The 25,645-nt window shown below is 46.3% G+C and overlaps 2 protein-coding genes across 2 annotated transcripts in view; both read right to left on the bottom strand.

Moving 5' to 3' along the window:
- Positions 1-1,562: 1,562 nt before the first annotated feature.
- LOC136945615 (protein Wnt-5a-like) lies at positions 1,563-13,308 on the bottom strand. The gene is made up of 5 exons (XM_067239540.1): positions 12,620-13,308; positions 9,607-9,767; positions 7,843-8,090; positions 4,761-5,053; positions 1,563-3,459 (listed from the first exon to the last, which is right to left on the bottom strand). Exons 2-5 carry the CDS (start codon positions 9,753-9,755, stop codon positions 3,001-3,003), a joined length of 1,149 nt encoding a protein of 382 aa, XP_067095641.1. The 5' UTR covers positions 9,756-9,767; positions 12,620-13,308; the 3' UTR covers positions 1,563-3,000.
- A 2,167-nt stretch (positions 13,309-15,475) lies between these two features.
- Positions 15,476-25,645, bottom strand: part of LOC136945361 (ERC protein 2-like) — an 86,672-nt gene continuing 76,502 nt past the window's right edge. The window contains exon 15 of the mRNA XM_067239131.1: positions 15,476-16,688. The gene's annotated coding sequence lies outside the window, so the exon portion shown is untranslated. The remainder of the gene's footprint in view (positions 16,689-25,645) is intronic.

Here is a 25,645-nt window from a genome sequence, read left to right as displayed (position 1 = left end):
GATTCCTTCATTAAATCAAAACAAATCCAACTTTATTTGTAAAGCCCCTTTCTACAAGAAAAGTCACAGAAGGCTTTGCACATGCCCATAGAACGATACCTAAATCAATCTATACCTCTCAAAAAAGACACTAAAAAACTCCCAGGAATGCTTAAATGGAAGGTGTCTCTGTGAAGGGGGGTGGGCACATTCAGTGTGGCCTTGGTGTATACAGAGGACCCCCCCCCCCCCTACTTTCCTCCACCCTTCCCTGCTGCCCCCTTCTTGTTGGCCTGTATGACACCAATCAGAAATATAAACATACGTCATGACAAAAACACACCGTGCCAGTGCAACAGATTGTATACACACACATCCACTCTGCACGCAGACACACATTTACACACACACACACACACACACACACACACACACACACACACACACACACACACACACACACACACACTCACAGGGGTCCAATTGACAGGGTCACATATGGGAGGTGCTCCCAAAGTCTGGATCATTTTACCAGTGTAAATATTAGTCAGTGTCAGGGACGTTTATGTTGTTATGGTGCAACGTCAACTGCTCCAGTTCCTCTGGCCGTGAGCGTAACCTTGGCTCCTATCCTCCTCTCACCCTGAGTCCTCATCCCTTCTTCTCCTCTCCTCCGTGTTCTCAAGTTATCACCATGTTTGATTCTCGACTTTTCTCCTTTCCCTCTCTCCGGTCCTCTCCCGACCATTCTCTTCATTCCTTCCAATGACTTTCTTTTTTTGAATCCCTTTTCCTACTTAAATCGCCCGTTTTTTTTTGTTGGTATCTCTCCATCCTCCCTTTCCCCGGTCCCAGCCCAAACCAGGCCATGTTTGGAAGTTTATGTGAAACACACACACACACACACTCCCTCTCTCTCTGAACAACCCTTCAGGACAGACAGGAGTCCGCTGCAGGCAGTGTCCTCCCTCTCTGAGGGCAGGCCAGCCTCTCTCCTCTGTGTATATCCCCCTTCACACCAGCTTCATATACACGCTGATGAATGAGCCCATGCTGGCCCACTCTGTGGCATGGATTCAAGTGGAGGAGCTGGGGTTAGCATTGTTTAAGAGCACTCTTTTACACATGCTCAACAGATTAACTACATTTCCCAGCAATCTCCATCCTGCTGTCAGTCAACCTGCACTGAACTGTTAAGCCATGTTAGGCTGTTGTACAAAGGAACTGAACTTCAGAGAAAGAATTGGAGTAAACACAGTAAATAATTTCAGTTATTTTTAAACTAATCACTCTTGTGACTTGACAACCCCACCTTGCAGATTCCAGATATGTTTATTAATTGACATGTAAGAGTTTTGAAGCATGTCTAAATGTTAAAAAGAGAATGAGTATTAAACTTATACAGACATATCTTCCCTAAATCTTTTCTGTACAAACATAAAGAAGGAAGTCAGTTTTTCTCTTGGTGATGGGAGATGTAAACAGTATTCATTAGGCTATTAAGGCAAGGGGACATGTATATACAGAGGAATATAAAACAAATGTCAGAAGTAGAGTAAAACAGAATTGAACCAAGAATAAAATATGTTCATGAAAAGTTAAACACTAGTGTGCTGGTTTATTGTTTGGATATTTATTGAGACAAAGTAGAGCAATGAATCCAATTTCATAAAGCAACAAAAGAACAGCTATAAGTCATTATGTTTAGCAAACCTCACTTAATTCGAGAAAGTTATAAATATACAGGTTGGATTGGTTAATGTGTGTTAACAAGAATCACAGGGACAGTGAGCAGTAACTGAGTGGTATTTAGCAATGTGGAAACGATTCTAACAAGTGTGAAATGCAGGTGAAGAAAAAAAAAGAAAAAAAGTGACAACTTTGATGAACATCTGTGATAAACAGAAGGTGCCTTTCCCTTTAAGAACACAGTGTACAGTGAAGCCCTAATTAGAGTGAAAGTGAATCAGAAGAAGTGATTTGGAGAACATCCAAAAGACAAACTGAGGTGGGTTTGTTGCTGTCATTTTTGTCCTAAAAGCTTTAAAAGAGGATCTGAATAAAAGAAAATAAATACATACAATTTAATGATTGGTTGGTTAGACGTACTATATACACAGAAAAATGAGTAATTCACCATTGTGCAACCACAAAATTGCCCATATATATTCAAACCATGTAAGTATCATATATGTTATGTGAATATCTGCAGTAATATGGAAAATAAGGTAAACTATAATATGGTATATTACTGAGTTTAAACTACTGGACATCCAGTCTGGGTTAAGGCCACTGGTTCAAAGTGCATTTGCTAGAGGGCTAGCTCAAGCATCTTCAACTAGATCTGATAGCTCACACAGGATGGGGGGCCCTAGGGCCCCGCTCCCAATAATGCCCTCCCTCCCCCCCTCTCCCCTCCAGCCTGCAGCCTCCCCCACACAGCTGGAGCAGGACGCAGGAAGGGCTGAGAGGATGGGGCTAGGCTTGGTACCGAGCCTGTGGATTCATGACTAGAGAGATCAATGCAGTGGAATATTTACGTGTCATCTCAGTGTTGTCATCATCTTGTGTTGGTGCTTGATATCGGATACAAAATCAAACTATTTGTATGAAAAAGGATGAGTAGTCCTATTTCACAGTCATGGGGACGACATGCCAAATGCCTGATGGGATTTGTTGGACTAGAAACCAAACCTGCCAATTGTTTGCAGACAGGTTAAAGCAATAAGGGTTAAAATAAGTTTGTCATGATTGGGCAAAAAAATAAAAAATAAAAATGAACTCAGAAAATAAATATTTCACGATATTTCTCAGTTTCCGAAGACGTAAGAATATTTTTTTGCAACTAAAACAAAAGTGTCAGTCTCTTGCAACGGTATACTTGTTTAACTCTATAAATATAATTTATATAGTTTTTTGTCTTCCTTTCGTTCTCTCTCATTCTTTCTCTTTGACACCATGGAATCCTCCTCTTGCGGAAACACGTGCGCGCACACACACACACACACGCCCGAGCGCTCCTCACTTGCAGACGAACTGGTCCACAGTTTTGGTGCAGCGCTTGCACTTGACGTAGCAGCACCAGTGGAACTTACAGTGACACCTCTCCACTATCTGGGCCTTGTACTGGTCGTAACCCCGCCCACAGCACATGAGCTCGCACCCATCCATCCCCTCAGAGGTCTTGTTGCAGAGCCGGCCCACGGTGCCCAGGGAGCCGGTGCTCTGGTCGGCCAGGCAGTAGTCTGGGCTGCTGTCGATGTAGACCAGGTCGTTGCTGGTGGGGGCGTTGAACTTGCTGTGCTGCTGGACCAGCTTGCCTCGCGAGTTGAGCTTCATGGAGGCGGCGCTGTCGTACTTCTCCTTGAGGGCGTCGCCCACCTTGCGGAAGTCGGCCAGCTGCAGCCAGCAGGTCTTCAGGCTGCAGGAGCCGGACACGCCGTGACACTTACAGGAGACGTGGGCCAGGTCCGACACAGTCTGGGGGGACAGGGGGAGGGGGGGGGGGGTTAGAACCAACAGCTACTGGAAGACAGTACAAGGTTGGAACATGGAACAGGATGTTAATGACAAGGTCTCTCTCTAAAAAGGAAAACGCTAAATTGATCACATGACTCGTAAAGCTTCCCGTCTCCGTGTCTCTGTCAGAGATTGGGGAAAGTACACACATGCTTCACTCAAGTAGAAGTACAGATATTTGTGTAAAAAAATGTAACGAGTGAAATTAAAAGTTGTCCAAAAAATAAATAGGGAAGTAAAGTATTGATACCAGAATAATCTTTGTACTTCGTTACTTTTCATCTCTGGTCTTGGTTTTCTTTGTGTTTGTGTGGGTGTGTGTGTGTGCCCGAGCATGGATCAGGGCGTATTCAAAACCAGTAACTCATGAGGAAGATACCACATGATGTTGTCCATATCCCTGATCGTTGCTTGAACACAAAGTCCTGTCTCTCTGACTGACTGAGATGAGACCAAGTCATAGCAGCCCTCCTCTGGCAGCGCATTCCCTTTGAATTGGTTTCAAGGCGTTTGGAAAGGACTACAAACCCCAGCCGTCATGATTCCATCTCTAGAGAGATCAAAGCCTTGTGAAGGAGAGACCAGACTGAGCTGTTAGCCAGATGATGAACTGATAGAACACTCATCTGATTGACCTGGATTCTCTCGCTCCCCCTCAAAGTCTCTGTAACTCTTTCTGTCTCTCTCTCGGTCTCTCTCTCTCTCGGTCTCTCTCTCTCTCGGTCTCTCTCTCTCTCTCTCTGTCTCTCTCTCTGTCTGTCTGCTGTCTCTCTCCCTCTCTCTGTCTCTCTCCCTCTCTCTGTCTCTCTCCCTCTCTCTGTCTCTCTGTCTCCCTCTCTCCGTCTCCCTCTCTCCGTCTCTCTCTCTCCGTCTCTCTCTCTCCGTCTCTCTCTCTCCCTCTCTCTCCCTCTCTCTCCCTCTCTCTCCCTCTCTCTCCCTCTCTCTCCCTCCCTCTCCCTCTCTCTCCCTCTCTGTGTCTCTCCCTCTCTCTGTCTCTCCCTCTCTCTGTCTCTCTCCCTCTCTGTCTCTCTCCCTCTCTCTCCCTCTCTGTCTCTCTCTGTCTCTCTCCCTCTCTCCCTCTCTCTGTCTCTCTCCCTCTCTCTGTCTCTCTCCCTCTCTGAGTCTCTCTCCATGTCTCCGGGTCTCTCTCTCTCTGCCGGTCCTCTCTCTGTCCAAAGAGCAACAATAGAAACATAAAGGTTGATGTGTATATGCATGTGTGTGTGTGCGTGCATGGTTGCGTGTGTGTGTGCCAGGCTCACCCTCCTCCCGGCCTCGTTGTTGTGGATGTTCATCTGCAGCCTGGAGCTTTCGTACGAGCCTTTGGGGAAGCTCTTCTCCCTCTCGCGCGCGTCCACAAACTCCTTGGAGAACCTGTAGCCGTACATGAGGTTGTCGCCGCAGCCGCCCCACAGCCAATCGCGCGGCAGGTCCTTGGGGCGCGCCGCGCGGCTGCAGCCGCAGCTGGAGAGCTCCCCCTCTCTGCAGGCGCGGCTCACCGCGTTCACCACCCCCGCCGCGCTGATGGCATAGGTGAACGCCGTCTCTCTGCTTCCTGTACTCACACACACAAACACACACAGGAGGTATATCAGTAAATCAAGGAGATGTTCAAAGACTTTGACAAGTGCTGTGCATCACAGTGAACTGACAACACAGGTAGTCAGTGGTGCAGACTGTAGTCAGTAGATACTTTATTGCGCCAGGTAAGCATGAATGAAGCCAATCTAAGGCCTTCCCCCACAGTTCTCAGCTCCCAGTCTCCAGCCAGACATGTGGTGGCAGTCTTGGGAGCAGGCCAGAAAGATCACAGCGCCCTCCTGTGGTCGCTCAGAATCACAGCAGCTCAACTCCAAACGGAAAGAACATTCACTCTCTCTCCGTCTCTCTGCTCTTTCAGTATCAGCTTCTCCACAGCACAATTCTCACAGGACACAGTATGTGTGTGTGTGTGCCCGCGCATGGAGAGGAAAACAGAGATGGAGTGATTGAATGCTGAAGGATGAAGAGGGGACAGTGGAGTACAAGTCTCTGTGCTCTCGTACAAGAGCAGGGCCGATACAAAATAAAGCCCATGGCCCGTATACCTACTGGCCCAGCGCCTCATGTCCTGATGACTATAGCAGAGACTGAAAACTACAGAGGTAAAGAGAGACGCGAAGACAGAGAGATCTAAAGGTGGAAAGAGAGAGAGTGTGAGGGAAAGAGAGAGTGAGAGGGAATGAAGGAGAACATGAGAGGGAGGGAATGCGAAAGAGCGATAACGAGGCAGAGGAAGAAAGAGGGAGAGCAAAAGAGGGAGAGAAAGAGGGAGAGAGCAAGAGCGACAGTGAGAGAAAGAACGAGGGAGAGGAAGGGAAAAAAGGAGATAGAAAGATGGAGGGAAAAGGATAGTGAGGACGAGAAAGTGTGCGTAAGAGAGAGAGAGAGAGAAAGACAGAGAGAAAAAGAGCGTTAGAGTGAAAGATGGAGGGAAAAAGAGAGAGAGAGAGAGAGAGAGAGAAAGTGAAGGAATCCTGTCCAGATGGGAAACCTGGGTGACAGCAGGGTCGGCCAAGGGGGGAAAAAGGTTATTAGTTTCGTACAACTTCAAACCCGGCGGAGGAGATTGGCCTAATAGCGGAACTGTCGACAGACAAGCTGTCATCTCCCCTGGACTGCCTCACTCCTACCTAGAGCAGCCCTGGCTCCAACCTCCAGGAGCCTCCCCTCTCCCCCCCAGCCGGCTGCCTCGTCCACCCCACCCTAGGGCCTGCAGAGGCGGGCAGGGAACGAGAGGCCGCTCCCCTCCCCTGGAAGTCAGTCCTAAATCAGCAGCAGCAGCAGCAGCTCAGACAGGGGGAGGACATGTTTACTTGGCCCAGAGAGGCGCTGAGATAGGAGCGATGGAGGGAGATGATGGAGGGAGAGGAGGAGGAGAGCTGATGATGGGGTTTCTATGAAGCCTGATCCGTAGGAGCACAGAGGAGCCATGGATACCAAGACACACTCAGCTGGAAGGTTCTTCCAACTGACATATGCAAAAACACCCGCACCCCCATGCACAAACACTTTTTTTCACGATGTTTAAGGTTGCTTATTCATTCAAAATCTTACTTCTCCAGATACCTTGCCAGGATCAAAGCCCCTCCATCTAATTGAATGAGAAAGTAATTACGGCTAAATGCCATTAGACTTAACCTTTACAAGGATGCCTGTGGTTAAGTCATAGCCATTGCAGAGCATGTTAAATGCTAAGCAAGAACAATGCACAAATAACTCCCTTCACACACACACAAATACTTTCCTTCCCTCTCCCTCATGTTCTGTGACAAGGAGATGTATTGGGCTGCACGCACCACAATCCCATTTCCTATAAATAAAGGGTTGACTTGGTGCCTGGGTGTGTGTGTGTCTGTGAATGTTCGTCAATCTTCTATACGTCCGAGGGGCGATGCTGTTCCTCCCTGCTGGGGAAGTCAGGAGCTGTTTGCTCAGCCTGAAGCCACGAGAGATTTATCTGTGGAGCCCACCTCTCCTCTCCCCTACCCTATCTGATCCCCCATTTATACTAACTAGGACTCATCGGGTGAACAGAGGAGGAGAGACAGATGCATGTCAGAGATAGAGAACCGCACCACTACCCATGCGCTCCCAGGTTTGGTTACACTCTTAAACCCCTCGTCCACCAATCTGGTTTAAGGGCCTGTTCGGAACCGATGCCCAATCTCAAATCATCATGTTTCGACAGCAAAAAGAACCAGCTCCCGGCCAGGAAAACTGGTTCCAGAGCTGCACCGACTCCCAGCTGGTGTAGAATCGTTCCACTTACATCAGGGGCTGGAGCCCAGGATTATCGTGGACAACCAAGACTGAATTTGTGACCAGATTTTTTTTTTTAACAGCTTCAGCGAAGAACTTAGTGATGGTGCTTCTACTTGGGCTTCAGTAACAGCTTGGACGTCAAATTTAAATAGTGATCTGAGGAGGAGACAAACTGTCTCCTTGCGCTGTGGTCCTCGGAGGAAATAACATTGCATTTCGACGAACCTAACGCGAGACGGCTACCGCGGGGATCGACAGAAACGTTGAACAAGTAAACCACAAACAAAACAAGTTGCTGGATTCTTCCACTGCTGTGAAACAGCACTAGCAACATCTCCGAACCAGAACTAGGTCATGTTGGTGGAAAGGGGGTATTAGAGCGCTTAGGAGCAGTGTCATCACCGCAGTGCAGAATTATACTGCTATACTTAAGAGTGTGTGTATGGGAATGTGGGATGGAGAGTGTCCTGTAGTTGATGATTGAACAATTCAGTATGTGTGTGCATCGGTGCGCGTGTGTGTGTGTGTGCCCTCTCTTACCTATCTGCATCACCCTGCCAAAGACAGAGGAGTTGTCCACCGTGCTGCAGTTCCACCTGCGGTGGCGGAACTGGAACTGGCATTCCCGGATGCCCGTCTTGGCGCCTTCGCCGATGTACTGCATGTGGTCCTGGTAGAGCTGGCACAGCTTCTTCTGGCCCTGGGACAGCCCCAGCAGCTGGCTGCACAGGGGCTGGGCGCCGATGATGTAGGCCTCTGGGATCAGGAGGGGATTCATGGCCAGAGACCTGCACACACAGCAGACACACACAGGGGAGAGAGGGAGAGGGGGGAGAGAGAGAGACAGGACTGTTAGTGTGGTGGAGATGACCCCCCCCCCGCCCCCCCCTTTTCCTCCCTCTCTCTCATACACACACAGACTTATAAGCACACACACACACACACCAAGGTGTGTGTTGTCTGTTGCTTGGTGGACAGGTCAGGAGATGAGGGTAACCAGACAGAAGGCACAAGCGTTTGGATTAGAGCCAGGGGGACAATTACAGCAGGCCATCTCCAAGACCCCCCACCCCCCACCCCCACCCCGCTAAACGACCCGAGCCCTCGAGAGCAGGACAATTAGCCCGCCACCGTAACCTGATATACTGGGGAAACAAACCACCCAGAGGAGGGGGTTGGGGGGGGGGGGTTCAGAGAACACACACACACACACCTTACCGGCCCCACTCAACCCTGACACACTCAAATCATTCGCACCTGCATGTCATCTACAGGAGGAGATGCAGAGACCTGCGCACACGCACACACACAAGATTGCAATATACATTTCTCATTGTTGTTAGCTGTAATTTTAAAGGATTCTAAAGATTAGATCCTATCCAAGTTCCTGTCCACTCTCCAGTCAATGTTGAGTTTTTCTGCAATATCAGTCGATTCCTATTAAAGTTAAAACATTTTTTTTTTTTTAAGAACCATTCCAACTTTCCGGTAACCTCTGCTGCTGGATAATTAAGAGGCTGTAGGGAACCCACACAGACACACACACAAATGGGATCTGATCTGATTTTCTCCCGTGTTTCTATGGAGACCTGTAAACAGCAAGCTCCTGTATCAAATCTACTCCGTTTGTCTCCTAGCTGCATGTTCAAATTTAGATTTTTCTCCTAATAGCAACAGGACGTGTGCTATACACACACACACTCACTCACACACACTCCTACAAAGTTGGTGCCTGCACATATTTGGATGTGTACTCAAAAACCACGACATTCTACGTTTTATATAATATTCATCATTTTGGTTTGGCAATACATGGGAAAATAAAAAAGGAGGAAAAAGCGCTCTATCTAAAGAGCTTGTGTGCTCCGCTCAGCATGTTACATGGGTTTGTGTGCGGTGGAGTTGAACTACGGAACGTTCATGAGCACACAGAGCGATAAACTCACTTTATGGTTTGAGCAAGACAGGCAGTGAGTGGACGAGCCATCGAGTTTGGAAACATTGTGACGAAAAAGAAAAAAAAAGAAAGATAAGATTTCTTTGAAGCCATCAGACCAGTTTTTCATTTGTATGTGGGCAACCTACGGTCGACTCGTTAGAAACACACAGCCTCACACATACGGTACACACACTGACACACCTACTGCACACACACACCTACACATCTATCCGTGCTCCAAAGCCACAAAAACACCCACACCCAACGAAATCAAGCCAGCTTACTAAACTACACGCACACACACACACACACACACACACACACACACACACACACACACCCGGCAGGGAATAGAGAATACGTACCACCAGGAGTTGGCCTCCACCACGACCTGCATGAGCAGGGTCAGGAGTGTGAGGGCAAAGACACAGTGTCTGGAGTCCAGCACCCCGCCTGAGGGCCACCAGGCACGCAGTGCCAGGGGCCGACACACACAGCCCAGCTTTGGATACATAGTGGAGTCGATCTGGGAGAGGGGAACATTAGCAGCCGTCAGAGGACATCCGACCAGAGAGGAGTGTGTGCGTGTGGGGAGGGGGGTATTTATGACAACGTACATCACAAACGACACCGTATCTGAAACGTATCTAATATTATTCTCTCTGTGCAGGGGTGTGTTTGGGTGTGTGTGAGTAAATGTGTGTGTGTGTGTGTGAGAGAGAGAGAGACAATCCTGAGGGCGCAGTGTGAATCACATTGGACTGATAGATGAGGAACCAGGGACAATACAATGGCCTTCAAACACGTGGACATTCCTGCAGCAGAAGATTCCCTTTACTCAAAGGTGGCATTCTTCTATTCAACTGCACTTAAAGCTCGAGACAGAGAGCAAGCCAGCGAAAGAAAGAAAAAGCGAAAGAAAGGACGCTGACGTCTTTTGAAAGATAAATTGATATCTTGCACGGAAGAGCTTCTTCATTTCGTATTAAAAAAATATTTTGCAGATTTAATGCGTTTTTAGATTTTACAATTAAGGAATTTTTCCCTTGCCTAACATTCGCAGGCACGCGTGAAGCAAAATGTAAATATTAGTCAGCTGATGAATTATTTTGGCGTCTCCTCAAGTTGGCGTATAGAAACGATTTAAAACACGAATTACGCAATAATGGACAACGTTGGTTCGATCCGATTCAACCGCGTAACTGGCTAAAAGAAACCCGTCAATTTTTTTCATTCGTTCGTTATCAGCTCACTATTATTTCAGTTGCTCTCGTTATAATAACAGACATGTAGGTTATTTTGGTATATTCCTTGCAACAACAACAACAAAAAATCTTACGTGTGTAGGTTAACAAAACCAACAGCACTGACTAGACCAAGTTGCGCAATATTTCATAACGTGCAATTCCGTTTTTTCCAAATCTACCTTTAGTTTCAGGAACATAGCCTTTAGAATAGTCTACTTTGAAAACTCCTTTAGGGCCTTCCACATCAAAGCAACAGTAGGCCTAAATGCTCCAAACTAGCCTACTTTACTTTTTAGTCAATTATTTTCAAACCTATAAAATGTATGGTCTCGTCATATTAGAACGTTTAAAGGTTTACATGTAAAAGAATAACAGCGTATCAGTTATATGCACTAGGCCTATACAACGGAATACAAGTTAATTGCTTATAATAGCCTAATTTATTATAATTAATGTAGGCATACGACAGCCGACAACAATGAGTTAAAATCATTTGTCTTCAATTTTCCAAAGATGGGCACAAACTGCCAGACACTGAGTTCGGGGGCATAGGCATTACGAGCGGGGTGATTTGTCACGCTGTATATTTTCCAGAGTTGAGTTGTCGAGACCGGGCTTGCTTAATACTCATTATAGACGAGGCCAAGTTCACCATCACTCACCCAACAACACACCCATGCGAACACGCACACACACACACAACCATGTGCTTTCAGTTTGCGCACAGCCTCACTGTGGGCTAGGTTCCCTTGTCTTTCCTATTCTTCCATTAGGCCAATAAAAAAGACGATGGTCTGTTGGTTACCGCGCGCCGTGCATTAAACTGACATCAAATGTGAATGTCAATTTTCTTCTACGTGGGAAGCAATTCTCAGTTGTAGTTTTATTACCTTCAGAATATGCGAAACTTCTATAAACCGGAATTGTCGTAGGCAAAGTTTTGTAGGCTATTCTAGGCCAATACGGAGATCCAGAGGGCGCGTGACCCTTTCGTTGTGGCACGGAAAAACTCTCCGCGAGGCCTTTACTTCATTTAGGTTGGCTAGAAGTAGCAAATGAGGATGTCTAGGCTGTGAATCCTTTAACCTGCAAAACCAGGCGACGCGATCTATCGTCATCATCGTTTGTACAAGTGTATCAAATTATCAGACAATTGTTCAAAAGTCAACCATCTTTCCAACTACAGCGTGCTTTTAATTTTAAATGAACGAAATTGTATACGCAATATGCTACTCTATAGGTTAATGAAGAAATAGGATTTGATCAGATTAAATGCATTTAAGAACTGGGCGGCCTACTTGGTTAATTGCACAGTTCATAGATATACATTTATATTAAGCCTATCCAATCCGGGTCACATGGGTTGCATAATTGCTGCAATAGTTTACATGGGTGGAAATAATAGGTACCAATAAAACCATTTTAGAAAATATAATCTATTCATTTCAAGCCACAAGTTTTTTTTTTTTCAGTTAAAAAAGCATATGTTTTAGAGGGTATCAGAATATTTCTAAACCTATACGTTTTAAAACATTGTGTTTAATTTAAGAATAAATTGCATGATAATTGCTTGCGCATGTTCATTATGCCAAAACAGAAATAGCGGATCTCCATTGGAAAAAATATTAGTTGTCACGCACGCTTTCCAACGTCAACGTTGACATGGGCCACAATGAACCTACGGGGCTAAAATGTTCTGTTGTAGGCTATGTAACGTATTAAATCAACGAACTACATTCCAATCACTTAAATTATGAATGGTCGCGGAGGTAGCTTTACTTTGCCAGAAGAGGGAGCCAGCTACTACGCTTTGTTGCAGACAAGAAGCAAGTAGACTCTAGCAGGCCAAGACAGAGAGAGCAAGATTGTGAAAACTCTTTGCAAGCATTACAAATTAAAACATATGGTTCTCGTTTGACAATGCGCAAAAGGCTGTATTGAAATGAATGGCCATAATGACTAAGCAAATAGCCTCCAGTGTTCTTGACGGACCCTAATTCCTTTTATCGAACGAAATTATGGGAAAATTTAATTAATGCACAAGTCATTTTTATGCATTTAACATCAAGATATAGCCATTATACGTATTATGTGGTATTTCTAAAACTGCTCTTGACCCCCTCATACTCACCTAGGAGAACAGCGTGCGCGACTGGAACAATAATCCACTTTTGGAAATGATGATCACCTGAATAATTCCAATGCAGTCCCTGGTGAATTTAAGTCTACTTTCTTTCCTGGAGCAGGCCACGGGTTTTGTACTATCCAAAGAGTACTACCGGGATCGAACTGGACGGTAAAGTGTCCGGTTTATGTTGAATAACGGTGATGATGACAATGGCCCTGCAGCTGATGGGGCTTGGTGTTGGTAGACTTGCATGGGCGATAGGTAATCAGTGAACGCGCTCCTTGCGCGAGGCTGGAGAGAGGACAGCTTGTGAAGAGAGCAGGCTGCTATTTACAATGTCCAAAAGCAATCGGAATAATTAGTGCCTTTAACAAACGTGGGCGTGATTTAGCGGAAACACTTAATGACAAATAAAACATTCACAGGAAACTTGATGCCTCTGGCAAGAAACGTCAGCAGTAAACTTTTGCCGGTTTTCTCAAGGCTAGTGGCCTACTTTTTCTCCGAAGTTCCCATTCAAAGTGTAAAGGCAACAGAGATGTAGAAATGTATCAAACAAGTAAACGAACAAAAAGCGTGCAGAGAGAGATTAGATCCAACCGTTGACACCTTCACTTCAGAGCGCTTCTACCTGCGGACACATTCACAGTGGGGTCCTCGCCACAAACGGGAGTTTCTTAACTCATCCTCCATTCTGCATGAACTCCAACTCGGCCAAATCCGCAATGCTACAATGAAAATCCTACAATGAAAAATCGTAAAAATCTTTAGTTAGCGGGAAAAAATGTGAATCGAAAACGATCGAAAATACTCTCCAAGCTCGCTCGTGAAGGTGTATCTCCAAACGACGAGTTGAGTGAGTGCGTGCATGAGAGATGGGTCGGCGAGTGAAGATCGGCGTCTTTAGAGGAGCTTGGAGCCTACCCTTTTCTCAGCCCGCGTCTGTGTGTTGAAGTGCAGAGAAGTGGTGCGGACTCCTTTTCCCCCTGTCACCTGCCTCGTCGCCTCCTCTTCTCAAACTAGCAAACCGCACCACTGATGCGCGGCGCAAAGCTTCTAGATGGCGCATGCGCCCCACATTTTCTCCAAAAGTACATTTTTTTCTTCACCAAACTTTCAGAAGCAAAGAATGCAGACCGGAGTAGCACAGACTAGAAATTTGTGTGTAGGTGAAATTGTAAAATAAAAAAGAAGGCGGGAGTAATAAGAGAAAAAGAAAAGGGCAGAACGCGCTGTAACAAAACAAGCGTCTCTATTACCTAAAATAAACTTATAAAGCACCCGGGGCTATTACCCTATCCGTGCCAGAGCCGAGTTAGGATTTTCAGGCGCAGGAGATCGAGTTACCTCCCAGTAAAATCAAGACAAGCAGGTCGACACTGTTTGCTTATACAGACTGCTCTCATCATGTGAAGGCCTGTATGTATAAGCATTATGGTCATTACAATAACTATTATTTTATCTGAGAACATGGACGTTATCGCAGAACATTGGAAGTGAACATGTTCGACGGCAATGGATAAGGGCAGAGTGTTCTGAGTTTGTGTCTGTCGTTGTTGTCGGTATCGAGACTTCAAACATTCTTTCTCAGGAGAGGGAGAAAGGGCAGCAAACCATTATTAATTGCTCCGTGCAATGTGTCCACCAGTCAGAGCTATATGTCAAATCCATTTTGATTCCAGTCCGTTCAGGAAAAAGACATTGGGGGGAAAAAAACAGGCACATAATTAAAGGCAACTTCCAAATGCAACCAAGTTCAGGAACAAAACACATAATTTATGCCTGGTCACCTGAATGTCTGGCAGCCTGCCCAAATAAAGGCTTGCTCAAACTGTGTGTGTGTGTGTGTGTGTGTGTGTGTGTGTGTGAGTGAAAGAGAGTAATAGAGTTGTGTGTGTTTGCATGTGCATGCATGCTTGTAGGTTTGTTTGCCAATGTGCATGCTTGTGTGTGTAAAACTTGATGTGTATTTACAAGTTTAGAACGGTTAGAAATAAACCTCATGCCTATCCCATCCACATGATAACTACTGGCTGTTACTTAGCACCCTTCTAATGTTGTATGTGCAGTCCATTTAAATTGCAATGTGTAGAACACTGCATAAACACATACATTTAGTTTATATATATATATATATATATATATATATATATATATATATATATATATATATATATATATATATAAATTGAAGGCATGCAGATATATGCAATGCTGTGAGCAGTGGGTGTGTCATGTGTAAAGATAGCATGTTGTGTTTAATGCACTGTCAGTGTATGATATGCAACCAGTCCCTGTAGTTCGGTGTGTGATGTGGAACGTTGGACAGCTCTGGTTCAGCCCAGCATGGTTAAGGCCGCTGGCTGGATGGGCTCTGACTGGGTTACAGTGCTACTAAAACATGCCCTGTCGCATTACTGAGCTGAGAACCACCTCTCTCCTTCTACCTCTTCTACCTCTTCTTTCTCTCTCTCTCTCTCTCTCCCTCCTTCCTTCCCTCCCTCCTCCCTTTCCCCCCTTCCTCCCTCCATCCATCCCCCCAGGAACACTGGGCAACATCTGGCTGAGTTTATGAGAAAGGGAGAGAGAGAGAGGAGAGAGAGATTGAAAGAAAAAGAGAGAGAGAGCTAGACTAGAGGGGACCATGCAAAGTGGGAACATTTTTCGTCCAAACTCTCGCAAAGACAGTTAATCACAGATTCTGCCCACAGCTGCCCTTAGCTTAGCATCAGTACATCTTGAAGAAACGATTCCCAATACATATGTTATCTTAGTGCTAACTAGTGGTGAAAGTCAAAAGAAAAGAGTTCTAGTCAGTGAGAAAAAAACAAACTTTTATTCAAAGAACAGAAACTGGTTGATTACTGCAGAATACTGTAGAAGGATTTAAGAGCAATGATTGAGTATAGTGTAACCTTCAGCTCTAACATCCCAAGCACGTACACACTCACACACACACTAACAACTGGACAAGACACACTTCTTAATCTTTTTAGGGAGTGGAGAGTTGGAATGAGTTGAACGCTAGAAAAATACACCATCAAAACTCACTATTGATCTGGATGCTTGAAATCATCCAGAGGGAGAGAAAAAAAAATACATTCTTCACTTCAACTTAAGTCTTAGTCACAGTTTACACACACGGTCAACCAAACAAAGTTGTATAAACACATGCATTATTCAAGAACCAAATAAAACATCACACGGAACCCCAAACATGCACGAGTGGTATGGCGTGAGCCAGAAAAAAAAGCACTCAGAAATGTTGTGGAAGTAGAAAAACAGAACCAAAACGTGATACACATCATTAAAACGGAGTACAGAAGGGCAAAAGGACAGCGAAGGAAACATAGTATGAATGGAAGAGAGGGTATTCCTCTGAGGGGAGGTTCTGAAACGATGTATAAAAGCTGATCCAGGGTCTGTGTGGTTAAGGTTCAGCGGTGGAGGGGGGGGAGCTGTAGGCTCGTCCTGGATCTGCTGCATTCTGGGCCAGACCAGACCAGACAAGGCCAAACAAGGCCAGACCAGGCCAGGCCAAACCAGACAAGGCCAGGCCGTGCCAGATCAGGACAGACCAGGCCATAGTCCAATAGGTCCATCAGATCTCAGTATTCGCTCCACATAGTGATCACCACTTCCCCCTCTCTCCACAGCAAAGAGACCCCCCCCCCCCCCCCCCCCCCACCACTACATCATCTCCTCTCATCTGAAAGGGTCTGCTCTTTTGGCACGGTACATGGAAGAAGGTCTCTGTGGATTTCGAGGTCCATGTTGTTGAGTTAGCCTAATCAGCACTAATACCAATGCTAGGTGGCTATCGCTAAGTAAACAAGACCCGGTCATAGTGCGTTGCAGTTGATCACACTGTGGTGAACCCTGTGGTCTAGCACTGCTCTGTGTAGACGCCGCAGTGATGCGGGATGCTGGAGGGAGCTGTAGCAGTCCGCACTGCTGAGAAACTCCACTGATCTTGACGATCTGGTCCACGTTGTGTGGTATGTGTGTGTTGTGGGGTGTGTGTGTGTGTGTGAGATGCTCTGGGTCAACTCTCTGCTTGGCTCCTCAGCAGCTGCAGACAGAAAAATAAAGACAAATATTAGTGTGAGAGATAGAACACACAGATGGATGAGAACACAGGCACACACACACACATTTACACAGGTATGAAGGTACAGTACATCGTCTGTCAATGCACCTCCGGTGTCCTAAGTGAAACATCAGCGACATTACAGGTAACACACACACACACAGAGACTTCTGGCTTCTTACAGGTAAGACTCTGACACTGCAGTGTAACAGAAAAAGGATCAGAAAGTGGTCTCCTCTGGAGAAGTTTGTTTGGGCTTTTTCTTCATTCCAACTCTACTGTTCTGTCCCACCAGCGATCTGGCAAATCTCCAAAGCTCCCTAAGAATGCCTTAAATGAATCTGGCACCAGCCCAAACATCAAGTGCTCATTTTTAACAAACTCTATTGGAATGTGTCTGTTATTTAGGCCGTGGCAAAGTCGCCAACAAACTCACTCCTTTTTTTCTTGTGGGTTGAGTTGAAAAAAACAATGATGTATGTCCAGTGAGAACTGGGCGCCTCATTGGCTGAGCAAACAGGTCTCGAAATACCCACCAATCACTGGCTGCGTTATCATCAGTCATTTGGGGGGGGGGGGGGGGGGGTCACAGACAAGAAGTCAAACACAACTGTGTGTTTGTGGGACGGGGAGGAGAGAGAGAGACGGAGAGAGAGGGAGATGATGAAAGATGGTGGTTGTATCTACTCGTTCAAGTAGATGGGGGCAGGGAAAACCGAAGCGATTCAGATAGAGACAGAGGAAAGAGCACGTTTGCTCAAACATGGCCTCCGTGCAAAGGTAACCGTTCTTTGTGTGGAATCTGGTGGAATTCACCCAGGTCTGGAGGGCTGCTCGCTCACTTCCTGTTCCCCTGCCTAGCTTCCCATTGGCTGCTGGGGCAAGGAGCACCATCCATTACAGTCAGAAAGAAATAAACAGCCACAGCAATTAAACCAAGTGCCATCATTTGTTATGCAACAGTGTGTGTGTGCATGTGTGTGTCTGTTCATGCCCATGTGTGAGTGTGTCAGTGGGGGCTGCCTGTCACAGTCTGTGTGTGTGTCTGTGTGTGTGTTCATTTGTGTGCATGTGTGTGTGTGTGTGTGTCAGTGTGTGTGTACGTGTGTGTCGGACGCCTCTCGAGTTACCTTGCCGTCGTCTGCACTTTAATTAATGATTTTGGGGCCCAAAGAATCAACAAATAGGGCCCCTGCCAGGTCATGATGGGGGACTGACCCTGCCTATGGATGGGACTGAAGACTGCTCCTCTTTCTTCTCTGTCAGCACCTCACTACCAAGGCACAACAGCAGCATTCAGACCGCATGGTCCCACGCAACGCCTGGGTGACCAGACATAGGGTGTGTGTGTGTGTGTGTGTCTCCGTATGAATGTTTATGAAGTGTGGTGTGTTTGTGGTCGTGTACACGCGTGTGATTATCTACCCTTGTTTATTTCACAAGTCGGCACAGGAAATGTGTGCGAGGGGTGTGTAGGTGTGTGTGAGAGTGTGAGATTGTGTGGATGACTGTAAGCATGTTTTATCTTTTGCATGTGAGAAGGTCTGTGAAAGGTTCATGTCTGCTGGCTATCTACTGTAGAAAGGTGATAGCATAGTATGATAACAATTAGCGCCTGTGTTGCTTCATCACTTATCTACTGTAACAAGCTCTGAGAAGAAGCTTTTAGACGTGTGGCGATTGACATACTGTACAATCGCTAATACAACATTGACATGAACCGGGATTTATTTTAACAAGGCTGACACACAGGGATTCTACAAAGTACTTTACTATAAACACTTACTTGGACAAGAATATATTCCAGAAACATATGATATATATATAAAACATTGGCTATGTTAGAGCACAATGATGAGTGCTCAAACAGGCAGGACACAGCTACTCTGCTGGTAGAACACTACTATAGCTAGAACTGAGCTTTAGGTCGGGAGATGACGTAATTGTCCTTTCCAACTGTGAAGTACTCTGTAATCCTCAGATAAACAGTGACAGACACACACACGCTCTCTCTCTCTCTCTCTCTCTCTCTCTCTCTCTCTCTCTCTCTCTCTCTCTCTCTCGCGCTGTCTCTCTCTCTCTCTCTCTCTCTCTCTCTCTCTCTCTCTCTCTCTCTCTCTCTCTCTCTCTCTCTCTCTCTCTCTCTCTCTCTCTCTCACACACACACACACACCCTCCCACATCCTGAATCCTGCATTCTCACGTAATACAGCAGCATTGTGAATAATATGTATCACAGAACATCCATTTTATCTGCTCCCTATGCATTCTTATCAAAGTGTCTTAACAAAAAATGAAGACAAATGAATAGAAATTTGCTAACGTTTATCCTCCTTAAACGGACGAAAGAGATGCTATTTATCTTCATCTTCATCATCCCCCAATCTCTATTCCAGTTATTTTGCTTCTCATTTATTCCTTCCTTCTCTCTCCCACTCTTTTTTCTCCCTCCAGCTCTCTCTCTCTCTCTCTCTCTCTCTCTCTCTCTCTCTCTCTCTCTCTCTCTCTCTCTCTCTCTCTCTCTCTCTCTCTCTCTCTCTCTCCTCCACCTCCATCCCATAGTCTGTTCTGTTCTGTGTATTGTATGGTGGTGCTGGATCAGACCAAGAGGAACTCTTTCTCATATTCATGCTAGTTAACTCTGCTATCTAGAATAGAGGATTCGATCATCTGAGATATGCAGAGCTGAGACAAGGATTAGGAACAATATCTGATACATCACACTTCATGTTTTGGTCCAGGAAATGTTTTGGTCTGCCAAAACATGTCCGCTGTCTTCCTGTCTGTCTGCCAGTCTGCCCGCCAGCCAGCCAGCCAGCCCATCTGCCTGTCTCCCTGCCTGTCTCAGGTATCATCAGTTGACCCAGTCAGGAGGTGCAGTGTGGGTACAGCAGGTTAGCCTGCCATCATTTTCGTCTTTAAGTGGTACTAATGTAAACTGCTTGTAAAAAAAGGATCCTGCCAGATTTAGGACCACCTATGGAATAACTCTACTCTTTCACTACCAATTATCCTACCAGTCTTGTTCTTATGCTGTTGAATAAAATGGGGAAAAAAATGTTTTAATTAAATTAGCGGTACAAAGTTTCCCCCGTACTCTCCGAGCGGGGAGATGTAAAATAAGCCGTTTTATGAAAGAAGGGTAGACATCTTGGATGAAAAACGTGGCAGGAGATAAGTTGGTAACTGAGTGGACTTTGACTCTCATCAGGTATTTTATTTCTAAACATAAAGAAATCCCTAAACAATACTTGTGTGAAAATACTCATGGAAATGTTCAATTTACGGTCTCATAAAAATATGACTTGAAGTGCAGAAAGGTAATGCAACAAATCCTTTGGTCTTTTTCAAAAAACACCTATTGGTTTCGTCACTCAAAGTTGAAGTCCTGGATGAATTGTTGGTAAACATGTAAATCCCAGGTAATTGTCATAAATAAGCACTTGCTTACAATGGCAAGCAAACTAGATTTTTACCTCAGGAAACAGGCAAGTGTGAAGTAGTTCAAAAAATTATTTTATGCTGCTTGAACAGTAAGCTAATTGATTTCACAACCAGGTCAGGAGCAGAGCATTTTGATCAAAGTCAGAGTTGGTCGATGAGATGTCCAGCCTGAACAACACACTGCGTAACAAACACACACACGCACAGTGGAGTGAGGATGGCCTTTTAAAAAACTCTGACAAAAATATGGTCTCCATCAAGACTCACAGGAAGGCAGAACATCTTCCGTGGAACAATTGCTTCAAGAGCTCTCTCTTTCTTCCCCCTCTTTCTCTTCTCTCTCTTTTTTCCACCTGACTTTTACAACTTCCTCCTGGTTGGGGCTGCAGTTCTAACCCAAACAAAACTCCATTTTTTAGTTATTGGCCCTCATGGCATGTAATGGAGAATCAAGCTAATTATCCCTACAGCTGTTTTCACTTGCTTTTTATGTAAGCAATACCTGGCTGATCCGGAGAGCAACAGTGAGGCCCTTCTCAGCGCTCCAGGCCTCCAGGACGGCTGGAATTAGAGAGCAAAATGCCAGCTTCTCCTCTCCCTGCCCACCCCCTCACAAACCCAGCTCCCTCCTCCCTCTTCACCTCCTCCTCCTCTCCTCTCCTCCTCTCCCAGCCCACCCCCCAACCCCCTCCTCCTCAACCCACACTGCACCCTGCTACCCTGGCCCTAAACCCCACTGCTGATATTCCAGTCCCTCCCACACCTCTCAGCCAGTGCCCCCTTTGATGTCAGACAGAGTGAGAAAAAATGCTACAATTAAGACTAAACTAATTGACAGGCCTCAATAGCTTTCGCCTGTTTGTCCATGACGATTACTGAGGGAGTTGGACCAGGGTGTGGCTCAGCGCAAATTGAAACCATCGCTGGCTGTCATTTGAAGAGAGAGATCAGAGTAGAGAGACAGAGAGAGAGAGAGAGAGAGAGAGAGAGAGAGAGAGAAAAGAGAGAGAAAGAGAGAGAGAGAGAGAGAGGAAGAGAGAAGGAAAACAATTCATTGCGGGCTAATTACATAATTTCCTTCATCTAAGCAAACATCCAGTAGGTGAACGAAAGCTAGCAGATGGGATCTGAATGGATGGATCTGACTGGGGCTAGTCACCCAGCCAGGTCAGGGTGGAACTGACTGGGGCTAGTCACCCAGCCAGGCCAGGGTGGAACTGACTGGGGCTAGTCACCCAGCCAGGTCAGGGTGGAACTGACTGGGGCTAGTCACCCAGCCAGGTCAGGGTGGAACTGACAAGTGCATGGGTGCATAGTAACCTGCACTAACACCACGTACACTACAAATGCACATGGTTCTCAATAATAATAATGTATTTTATTTAGCAGATGATTTTCTCCTAAGCTAACGCACAGAGGAGGACTTTAACAAGACCTCTTGTTTAACACAAGAACTCTTGCTCGATCCACTGAGCTATTACCTTTCCCTGGATTGCTTTAATTCAGGCCTAGAGTGGCTTAGAACACACACACACACACCCACATTACCTCATTAACAAACAGCTGTTCTGTAAACACACCACTAGGTGGGGTTGACGGTTGATAGAAAGAACATCAAATGTATAAAATAAAAAACAGGAAGTAGTTATGGAGAGTCTATGTTGTGAAGAGTGCATGGGGAACTGTGTTCTAATCTGAAACCCTTTGGATGTCTCCTGTCTTGCTCTCACTCTCTCTCTCGCCCCCCCACACTTCTCTCTCTCTCTCTAGTTCTCAGAGGGATGGTAGAGGGGTTTCGGTTGGAGGGTGTTGAGCCAAGGTGTGCCAACGCACAACTGATACGGATGGAATCTGCAGCTCTCCCACTTCTTACTGAGGTACAGGTTGTTTGACATTTACAAACACACACACACACAAGCACTCACATGCAAAACACGCACATGCCCACACGTCCAGTATATACACAGTCAGATACACACACACTTGCACATATGCACACATCGACACAGAAACACACACACACTTTAGAGAGAGAGAGAGGGAACAGTCGTGTTGGCAGGAAAAGGTGTTCGGATTTTCATTCATCACTTTCTGCGCTCCGGGCAAAAAAGAAATATGTTCATAAAAGTGTATAATGTTCATGCAAGTCCTAAGTACAGGTTTGAGCACCAACAATACAAGGTGCCTGGAATTTTCTCTCTCTCTTTCAGGGCCTCTCTCCCTCCTCCCTCCCTCTCTTCTGATCACCTTTGTGTCTTGCTTCTTGACTGCTCATACTGTACTTTCAGAACAGCTCCCTCTCTCTTCTTAATCTCTCTCATTTACTTCTTAAAGCCCACTATTCGGGGAGTCAGGTGGCTGAGCGGTTAGAGAACCAGAAAGTCGCTGGTTCGATTCCCGGCCATGCAAAATGACGTTGTGTTCTTGGGCAAGGCACTTCACCCTACTTGCCTCGGGGGGAATGTCCCTGTACTTACTGTAAGTCGCTCTGGATAAGAGCGTCTGCTAAATGACTAAATGTAGAAATGTAAATGTATTCTTCATTCCTTTGCTCTCCTTCCCAGTTTCTCCTGATCTCCCTCCCTATCGCTCTCTCTTTCCCTGTATCTCCCTCTCTCTTTTCCTCCTCTCTGTCTTTTAATCCTCCCTCCTCTCTCTCTTTCTCTCCCTCTCTCTTTCCCTCTCTCTCTTTCCCTCCCCCTCTCTCTCTTTCCCTCCTTCTCTCTCACACAAGCACACTATGAGTGGCAGTGTTTATGTTATTGAGGGGAATGTCCAGAGCCCTGCTTTGGACCAGCTGCGTGTGTGTGTGTGTAATGTTGGTCTGCACGTGTGTGTCTGAGACAGAGACGGGAAAGTGAGTTTGTATGAGAGGAGACCATGTGTGTGTGTGTGTGTGTACAGATCTGCACTTATTTATCACCAGGGAGATCTTGCATCTATAGCCTGTGTACCGGCGCAGTGATCGTAACCCAGAGCTAAACCCACAACCCAGGGAAGCAGAGAAGCAGGCCCAAGCCCAGAACGTGCATCCTGACCCCAGCGCAGGGCCCAGCAGAGCAGGGGAGACGGGTGAAACCTGAGCCCCACATTAAAGCACCCTCCATCAGGTAGGAGATCAGGGAGGCCTCTGTGCTCTGGGGGTCTGTGGGGGTCCGGGCCTCCGAGGGACTATCTCACCCCCATCTGGAAAGAGAATCTGAGGGTAGTCTGATGGGCCGATAAGAGACCAGGCTGGACTGACACGGTAACAGCCAACAGAGTCTCTCACCCCCATCATCCAGAGTCTGGAGAGAGAGGAGGGTGGGTTCCGGTACGATGCAATCCCAGCTAAGGTGCGCTCTCATGGGGGTCAGGGGAGAGGGATGGATGGGGGGGATGGAGGTTTGTGCTTCTCTCTTTGAAGATGCCAGCTACATACACACAGGCACACATGGGAGAAATATGCAAACGTACACATGGAAAATGATATGCATTTAAGACATACCATATACACATTGACATACCATACACACACGCACATCCACACACACATCCACACACAGACGCCAAGCCAGCTCTCAGAGTGGTCACACATGGAGTAAAGGGAAGCAGTTCTGCCTGACATGATGTCATAATTCATATTCATATTTCATATAGAAGGAATCTGAGTTTCCAGAGGAGAGATGAACCAGACTGGAGTCAAGGCCCTCGTTCCTGGAACCGTTAAAACGCAGGATGAAACAGGTCTTCTCTGGACGCCCACCCGTCTAATCTGCTGGCTGTCCTACACAACCCGATGCCAAGCACTCTGTTCTCTAGACATAATTTATTCAGCACGACTGGTTCTCTTCTCACTCCTCTCTCACTTCTGTCACTCTCTCTCTCTCTCTCTCTCTCTCTCTCTCTCTCTCTCTCTCTCTCTCTCTCTCTCTCTCTCTGTCTCTGTAATGCAGCAATGAGAAGGGTGAACCCCCTCCTTTCATTCATGCTGTAGACTTTTCCATTGTTTCTATGGTGTCGTTGACTCCTCCCCTCTCCTATCCTCGCCTCTCTTCTCCCCACTCCTCTCCCCACTTCTCTCATCCCTCTCCCTCTCCCTCTCTCCTCTCTTCTCCCACTCCTCTCCTCTCTCCTCGTCCTCACCCTCCCCTGATGTATTCTCAAGATGAGTACATCTCTCCCCCTGACCTGTCTCTTTTGTTCCTGACTTGTCTCTCTCCTGACGGGTCTCTCTCCTGACAGGTCTCTCTGCCCCTAGCCAAGTCTCTTTTCTTCCCACCTGCATCCTTCTGTCCTCACATCCCTTATCCCTCCTTTTCCCTTCCCTTTCACCTTCACACCACACACACACACACCACACACGCACACGCACACGCACACGCACACTATACCCACCAGAACATAACCCCCAGCTTCACATACTATAAATCCTCTCTGAATGGAGCTGCGCACATGAGAATGCAAACATTGATTATTTAGCTTCATCTGGGCCGTAGCAATGGGAATGTTTGGAGGGGTGCCAATACATATGGAGGTAGATGGACACTGAAGGAGGGTTATAATGTTGGGGTGTGTGTTTGGCTGTGTGTTGGAAGATGGAAGGAGAGTTTGGAGTATGGTTTAGTGTAGGGGCTGGGGTGGGGCGGTGGGGGGAGTAGACCTATATTTACATTTCATCTCAAATCTATTTAGGATCATTTGAACCAGTTAAGAAAATACATTTGATCCTGAAGATCTCAATCTGCTCTGGAGGAAAAACAGAGTTGTAGTGCTGGTGGCAGGCTTACCTTTACACTGGGTGGAGAGTAGGAGAGTTAGCTCACCTGCGTGCAGCTTGTATTATATAGGACCCCCTACATCACAGGGTGACACGGGGGTGCACACAGAACACACACACACACACACACACACACACACACACACACACACACACACACACACACACACACACACACTGGACCGAGTTTAAGTGTTTCCTTGCAAGAACATATATGTGGATTTAAGGTAGAGCAGATACAGATCTCTCATCACTCCACAAACAGGAGTAGAATTCCATAGACATGTACGCTACTGTGCATTATAGGTATGAAATGTAGTTAGTTTGGAATGTATGACTTAGTGTATGCGCAGGTGTGTGAATTTATGTGTGTGTGTTTTGAGTGTGTCATGAATAGGAAATCTCTGGCTTCAAGAAGAGCCAATTATCAACACTGCCCAGTGTCTGTCTGGACTCCTCCATGCAGAGGTCATTTGGCCGCAGGACACAGTAAATACACACTCCAACCCAAGCTACACTCCCAGCTCTCCCACACATCCAGCAGAACTCCCCCACACAAAGCAGGGGTCGCATGGAACCATGTGTGCATGTGTGTGGGTGTGTGTATTTATGATATAGTCGGGAATGTTAGTATTAGAGAGGAGACAGCAGAGTATAGGTCAGCCTCAGAAAGGACAGCTCACACAGCAAAGGTTATGAGGTTTGATATACACACTACTTTATTAGAAACTGAAAG

Source organism: Osmerus mordax, chromosome 7 (assembly GCF_038355195.1).
Source record: "Osmerus mordax isolate fOsmMor3 chromosome 7, fOsmMor3.pri, whole genome shotgun sequence".
NCBI lineage: Eukaryota > Metazoa > Chordata > Actinopteri > Osmeriformes > Osmeridae > Osmerus > Osmerus mordax.
Note: the sequence above shows the minus strand (reverse complement) of the source record. Positions and strands in the feature narration are given on the sequence as shown.